This window comes from Schistocerca cancellata, chromosome 4, assembly GCF_023864275.1.
Source record: "Schistocerca cancellata isolate TAMUIC-IGC-003103 chromosome 4, iqSchCanc2.1, whole genome shotgun sequence".
Taxonomy (NCBI): Eukaryota; Metazoa; Arthropoda; class Insecta; order Orthoptera; family Acrididae; genus Schistocerca; species Schistocerca cancellata.
Window position 1 is genome coordinate 293,076,396 of NC_064629.1, and position 8,259 is coordinate 293,084,654.

The following is an 8,259-nucleotide window of genomic DNA, read 5'->3' on the forward strand; positions in this document are numbered from 1 at the left end:
AACGCAAATATGTGTAAGTAGGCTGTTTAGGTTTTCGTATTGGTGACGCCACGTAGCGCTCTGTATGAAAATCACTGGCTGTGCTGTGCGGAAAAAAAGCAATTATGGGAAAAAAGTAAATATTGGAAAAACGCAAATACGAAAAAAACCCAAATATGGCAAATACTCAAAAATGGCAAAACCCCAAAATGGCAAAACACAAATACAGCAAAAACGCAGATACGGGAAAAACGCACATATGTGAAAAACGCACATATGGGAAAACCGCACATATGGGAAAAAAGCACATATGGGAAAAACGCTAATATGCGAAAAACGCAGATACGGGAAAAACGCAGATACGGGAAAAACGCAGATACGGGAAAAACGTAGATACGGGAAAAACGCAGATACGGGAAAAACGCAGATACGGGAAAAACGCAGATATGGGAAAAACGCAGATGTGGCAAAAACGCAGATATGGGAAAGACGCACATATGGGCACAACGCACATATGGGCACAACGCACATATGGGAAAAACGCAGATATGCGAAAAACGCAGATATGGGAAAAACGCACATATGGGAAAAACGCACATATGGGAAAAACGCACAAATGGGAAAAACGCCCATATGGGAAACAGCACATATGGGAAAAACGCACATATGGGAAAAACGCACATATGGGAAAAACGCACATATGGGAAAAATGCACATATGGGAAACAGCACATATGGGAAAAACGCACATATGGGAAAAACGCACATATGAGAAAAACGCACATATGGGAAAAACGCACATATGGGAAAAACGCACATATGAGAAAAACGCACATATGGGAAAAACGCAGATATGCGAAAAACGCAAATATGGGAAAAACGCAAATATGGGAAAAACGCAAATAGGGGAAAACGCAAATATGGGAAAATGCAAATATGGGAAAAAAGCAAATATGTGTAAGTAGGCTGTTTAGGTTTTCTTATAGGTAACGCCACGTAGCGCTCTGTATGAGAATCACTGGCTGTGCTGTGTGCAGTCTTTGGCTAGTTTGCATTGTTGTCTGCCATTGTAGTGTTGGGCAGCGGCAGCTGGATGTGAACAGTGCGTAGCGTTGGGCAGTTAGAGGTGAGCCGCCAGCAGTGGTGGATGTGAGGAGAGAGATGGCGGAGTTTTGAAATAACATATATTATGACTTTTGATGATATTAAGGCAAATACATTGTTTGTTCTCTATCAAAAATCTTTCATTTGCTAACTATGGCTATCAGTAGTTAGTGCCTTCAGTAGTTTGAATCTTTTATTTAGCTGACAGTAGTGGCGCTCGCTGTATTGCAGTAGTTCGAGTAACGAAGATTTTTGGTGAGATAAGTGATTTGTGAAAGGTATAGGTTAATGTTAGTCAGGGCCATTCTTTTGTAGGGATTTTTTGAAAGTCAGATTGCGTTGCGCTAAAAATATTGTGTTAGTTTAAGCACAGTCTTGTATAAATTTTTCTAAGGGGACGTTTCATTTGTCGACCCTTAGCCGAGGATACCTCACTGGAATCTTCTGATTTTTTCTTGTAGTTTGTGTAATTAGTGTGGATTTTGTTTATTGCTAGTGCGTAATTGTATTGAGAATCTCCTTCGTAGTTGCAGTCTTTCATTGTTGTACAGTAAAACAGTTGTGGCATGCATGTAGATTTGCACCGAGTATTTCGCAGCTGCGCTTGCAATTAACTAGATATTATTTTCAGTGCTATGTTAATGTATTCCCCTATTTTTGCTCTTCGAATTGTGTTTTTCTGTGTTGTGTGAAATATTGTGACAATAATGGCGTGTGAAGAATGTAATACTAGGCTCCAAAGTAAACTGAGAAATGACAGTGAAGACGAAAGTAGTGTGTTAGCGCCACCATGTAATGAATTAACTAATGTTCAACATAGTAATTTGGTAACTGTGCATAGGGAAATGGAGCGGGCGGCAAACAATGGCGAAGGCAGTGAAACAATTAGTGAACAGGGAAGCATTATCGATCGATCGCTCGGCAACAGCTCGCCTCAGGAATCCGAAATGATAGGACACAATTTTGCAAATACTGTAGATTCAGGTTTTGCGTCCTCACCGTTTTCTCAAATAAGTCAAGATACATTTTCTGCTTGTCAAAATGTGAATGTTGCTGGTGCAAATGCACTGCCGAAAAGCATAGAGGAACAGATTCCAGACACTAAGGCATTGTTATTACAATTAATGCAACAAATGGGACAAAATCTTCAAAAGTTAGACACAATGGAACAAAATCTTCAAAAGTTAAACACAATGGAACAAAATCAGAGACAAACACAGCAAAAGCTTCAAAAGTTAGACACCACACTTGAACAAACACGTGAAGATTTAACTACTGAGTTACATAACATTGAATCGAAATGTCAAAAAGTCTGTAATGATGTAAAAACACAAATTTGTGAGCATTTTCAACCTATTTTTTCCCAGCATGAAAATGCATTACAGAATCACGAAGCAGCCATAAAAGAACTGCAAACCATTGTTCATGAAAATCATGAGACCTTGTGGGCTAAAATTGACTCAGTTGCATCTACCGATTCGGTTACGAAACTTGCAAAAACTCAAGAAAACTTAAAGGACACAGTAGATACTCTGAAAATTGGTTCAGAAAGACACATGGAGGAAATTAGTTCATTATCAGAGAAAGTAGTTGAACTTTCGGATCAGCTAAGTAATTTATCTACGAAGGTAGATGATAATCTGAATGACACAAAACCGGTAGTCTTTACTGACACAGAAGAGTATGAACAAATTAGAAAATTCAAACAAAATCAAAATCAAATCAATACACAGTACAAAAGAGAAATCCGGGAAGTACAAGATCAATTGACGCCGGTAATACAAGAAATTATATTTCAGAGTACACTCGCGCTCCAATACAGGAAGAGGGACATAGAAATACGGAACAGCCACAAAATAATAACACAGGGCACTTCGGAAATTATGAAAGAAATTGGCAAGGTGCATCGAATTTTGAAATGGAACCGCCGAAACGACATAACAACGACCGATATGCGACTCGCCGACATGATGATTTCGACTATAAGCTGTTCATTACTACACGTAAATTCAAAATATTTATGAATTCTGCCAACGACATTCATCCACAAGCGTGGCTCCATCAATTCTCTCATTGTTTACCTCCCAACTGGCCATTAGAGCACAGATTAGAATTTATGTGTGGCTATTTAGAGAATGAACCAGCTGTAAGAATGTGATGGGTCATTCACGATTGCCACAGTGAAGGAGAATTTTACCATGCCTTCCTCTCAGCATATTGGTCTCAAGCTACACAAGACCGAGTAAAACATAGCATCATAATGATGAAACATTCCGAGCAATCTGAATTTTCCAGTCTTGTGAAATATTTTGAAGACATGTTGCACAAGAATCAGTATCTTTCAAACACATACAGCCCCTCAGAACTCATCCGCATTTGCTTAATCAAGCTGCCTGAACATTTACGACATATTATTTTGGCAGGACGTTGCAAAGACGACATGGAAGTTTTTCAGGGACTCTTACAAGAATTAGAAATTGACACAGACAGCCGCGGGATGCGAAAACAGGAAAACAATCACTACAAGTCACATCCGTCGCAATTCCGCGATGAAAGAAATAACAACTGGACACGACAAGGCTATTCTCACAATACAAATCGTGAACAAAACAGACACCACCCATACGACAACCACTGGCAGAGTAATAGTTACAGAGAAAGATCGCATTTCCGTAGTAATGAATATGACGGAGACAATCACAGAAACAGACAATTTGGCAACCAGAACTATTATTATCACGGGAGACAGAATAACTTCAGACGCAACGGTCCACCGTGCAGTGATAATTCAGGGAGAAATTCTCCACCACTTAACCAACAAGAAAGAAACTGTAGTATCTACCGACATGACGACAGACGATATAATGATAGCGACAGACCTGAATTTTATCAGAACTGGCGGGATTCAAATAGAGCAGGGGACTTTCGAAAACATGAATTTGTAGAAGCTAGGTCTCCGAATCCCAGTAACGATGCGCACCAACTAAGAAACAGACAATGACCCGCACCGCAGGCAGCCACGTGTGCTGGCTGGCTCAGAGAAAAATAACATAGACGCTAACCTTGAGAAAAATTCCAGTATTCTTTACCGACGTATACCACATGATAATTGCGTTAAAGTTGAAACTCTGCATACTGGGAAGAGCAAAGGGTTACACCACATTTTACATGTAAAATCATTTATTGGAAGATAATCTGCCTTTTAACTTTGTCTTTGCCATATAACTTTTCACTTTACATTTCTAGTATGCATTGTCACACTTAGAAACTGTTACCATGGAACAATGTTTGAAGTTAAATATCCAGTCAAGAACCAAGATAACTTATTTAAACAGAAATTACGAATGCATTGTTATTGTGAACAGACGACACAGTGTTATTGTGTGTGTGCATTCTTACTTGTTAGTTGCACGATTACGTAACGACTATAAGGCTCACATACTTAGAACATTTACCAGTACTGCTAATGAGATTTTAATGCAACATTTTGGTTTACTTGAAAATACATTCTGGATTTAAAGTACTTTCAGTGAGATACCAGATGACACAGTGGTTAGTTTATGTGACAGCTACACGACTTTATCACGATGCTACTAATGAGTGATAATTTACAATGTTGCTTTTGCGGTGTTTCTGTTTCCTATCTGCACAGTTTTTTTGTATTATTCTGGAAAGTAAAACATGTTTTAGTAGTAACTTTTGTGGTATAGCTACAATGAGACAACCTTTTTCGTAGCACAATAATACGTTACAGCACAGTACGATTTTTAAAGTACGTTTGAGGCAGATGACACTTTTGACATGAGCAGAGAATTTTTTTAGGTTTTGAAATTATTGGAGGAAGCTACGACGATTTTGAGAGTTGACTGAGGTGTTATGATTTTATTATTATGATGACTTTGTGTATTATACTGTTGCGGTATGTTTATGATCAATAAGCTGATGCTATATGAGTTATTTGATTATGCTACGTATGTTATGATGAAATATTGAAGAAGTGTCGACGAATAAGGTAAGGAACAATGAGTAGTGTTCAGGGACTCTGGTTTGTGAAAAAGGTTGTTGGAAACCAAGAATCGTACTTTAAGAGTTATGAAATGTATGTAAATGCGTGAATGTATTACAATGCCGACGAAAATTTTTGGACACTGTTATATCAACAGGATTTTGTTTCTACAGCTTTGTAATGCAAATTCTTGACCTGTGAAATATTTTTATATGAGACTGTCACTGTAGCGGAAACTGCTGTTGTAAATATTTCCGTAAGAAAGTTAACGGACCACTTGCACGTAATGCGTCGTGGGCACCCAGCTGTGTCAGACGCCTGGAGAAAGAGCCATTAGGGTATGCCTTTCCAGAGGCACAGGTAGAAAAAAAAGGGAGGCCATTATCCTCGCTATTGACATTCCGTTGTAGAAAGCACCGCAAATACGACACGCTCATTACTTGGAAACATTCTTACATCTGCACACTTGGTTATGACAAGCGTCTTTCTCGAGAATTGAGAGAATTTTTACTGCCTTATGAAATGCCATATGGCTAATGAATTATGTTTCATGCCGTCCTTTGTACATATTTGCTCATTTTCTTTTATATCTAGTTTCTAGCTGCACTGCAGCATTGGTTAAAATAAAATTTTATGAATGTACTAATATAGATATTTTATGCCTACAGATCCAGTAAACAATAACATAATAAAAAAAACGAAGGAGCACAAAAAGACATTTCCCTTCACAGGACTTGGATACATCATTTTCTTTTCAACTACTTGGTAATATGTTTCGTAGAATAAGTTGTGGTGCACCACTTTAATTACTTAGACATTAAGATGTGAATAGACATTTCCCTTATCTGCATTGTTGTATTTAGTGTAATATTTTTTCTGCTTGAGCTATGTCATGTTTAGGTATAAGTTACTGCTGTTTGCCAGGCATAGTGTTACTGAATTTGACTTTGTGTTACTCTGCTAAGCCAGTTTATTACTGATTTATTTTTCTTGTTTGCTGCTCATTGCATATTAGTTGTAATATTGTTGCTTACTTTGTCAATTTGAATTTTTTGTCATTGATGTTTGTGTTAATTATTTTGTGCTGCTGCATTGACTCATCCCTTAGTTTAGCATCTGAGCTCAGTAGATTTAAGTTAGCTTAAGAGGGGGTAGCATATAAGAGAATGAGTTGCGATGAATTTGAAGAAATGCACTGAGAGGTTATACGAGAAAAATACAGAAAGCATGCTTGGATAGGATTTTTTTTGGTGGAAGCAAAGGTTGAAATAAGATGAAAAATCTGGGGAATGAAGTTTTGGGTTGGACTGCAGTACCAAATGTTACACTGAAAACGAACCCTGTCCATTCCTTTTGTGTTATCCCACTATGTGTTTGTGTACCCTGAAACGTCCCCTTTGAATAATTTATACAAGACTGTGCTTAAACTGGCACACAATATTGTTAGCGCAACGCAATCTGACTTTCAAAAATCCCTACAAAAGAATGGCCCTGACTAACATTAACCTATACCTTTCACAAATCACTTACCTCACAAAAATCTTGGTTACTCGAACTACTGCAATACAGTGAGTGCCACTACTGCCAGCTAAATAAAAGATTCAAACTACTGAAGGCACTAACTACTAGTAGGCATAGTTAGCAAATGAAGGATTTTAGTAGAGAACAGACAATGTATTTACCTTAATATTCATCAAAAGTCATAATATATACAGTAGTTCATGACATCCATTTTTACAAATTTCAAAACTCCGCCATTTCTCTCCCCACATCCACCACTGCTGGCGGCTCACCTCCAACTGCGCAACGCTACGCGCTGTTAACATCCAGCTGCCCAACGCTACAATGGCGAGTATTACAACAATGCCAACCAGCCACAGACTGCGCACAGCACAGCCAGTGATTTTCATACAGAGCGCTAAGAAAACCTAAACAGCCTACTTACATAGCCCCCATGCTCCCCACAAAAAAATTTTCAAATTGTTTTGGGCACTGGTCAATACATATTTGTTAAAATTTTTTTCACAATTACAATAACAAAGAAATCAAATGCACACACGTATTAATACAATGTTGGTCAAAAGCTAAAATTTTCTCACAGTCCATAAAGACAGTCCTGATCATTCATCGTAATAGTAATTACAGTTTTTTTTCACAAAGTCTCATTAGTAAAAGAAATTGCACACAGAAGTAGTGGATTTCCATGCAGTCTTGAAGAAGTAGTGTTGTCCTTCCAACGGAAAGACAGTGCTGACTCTTGACTTGCTGACAGGTAATGGGCCACAACAGAGCAAACCCACAGCAGAGTCATTCGACGTTTTGAAGAATATTCGTAGGTAGGTCATCACAGAGTAGACCCGCTGTAGTCCTGGTAGAAATAATGGTATTGGTGGGTCATCAAAGATGCAGACCCACTGTAGTCCGTGTAGAGATGGCCAGCAGCCATCTGTTGCGACTGTGCAGGTGCACAATCACCATCGAAGTGTCTTGCGGAGAATATAGCAAGTCCATAACCACCACTTGTGCACTCACAAAGTTTTTGGAATTGTCCTTAGAACCAGCAATGCTGTTATCCAGTCCCTTGCTGAATTATTAACACACATGCAAACACTAACAGTCCCAACTTCTCACATATTGTGCATTACTATGATCAACAGAAATGTGTGCAGTGGAATGGAACTTACAAGTTACTTAATTTGATGAACTGCTGTCAATTACAATTTTATAACATAAGAATACAATGACAAAGGTGCAAAATACATAATTAAAAACATAATAATACAGATAACATTTGTAGTAATACAGGCTATACAAAACAATAGAAATAAACATATACATCAGTCTTACAGGAATTATGACATGAGTACATACATAAAAGATTAAAATAACTTTCGAAACATCAACTTTACACATGAGCATTAAAACAAAACAGAATAAATAATGTCTAAGCATATTTACAAGGTAAATAACATATTATTAATGCCAATTATATTTGAGGATAACAGTATTCATCATAGTGAATGTAGCTTAGTATTATAAGAGAAAAAAATCCTATGAAACTACACAGAGACAGGAAGAAAACAAATACACAAGAGTACACAAACACATAGTAGAATAACACAAAAGGAAAGGACAGGGTTCGTTTTCAGTGTAACATTTGGTACTGCAGTC

The 8,259-nt window shown here is 37.8% G+C and overlaps 1 protein-coding gene across 1 annotated transcript; it reads left to right on the plus strand.

Annotated features, from left to right (window-relative positions):
• The first annotated feature begins 3,522 nt into the window (after window positions 1–3,522).
• On the plus strand, window positions 3,523–4,083 carry LOC126184114 (GATA zinc finger domain-containing protein 14-like). Its single transcript, XM_049926478.1, has one exon. The coding sequence runs from the start codon at window positions 3,523–3,525 to the stop codon at window positions 4,081–4,083; it is 561 nt and encodes a 186-aa protein (XP_049782435.1).
• The last annotated feature ends 4,176 nt before the right edge of the window (window positions 4,084–8,259 follow it).

What these genes read in the sequence shown, in the direction of transcription:
- LOC126184114 (XM_049926478.1), top strand. Translation starts at nt 3,523, where the DNA reads ATGGAAGTTTTTCAGGGACTCTTACAAGAATTAGAAATTGACACAGAC.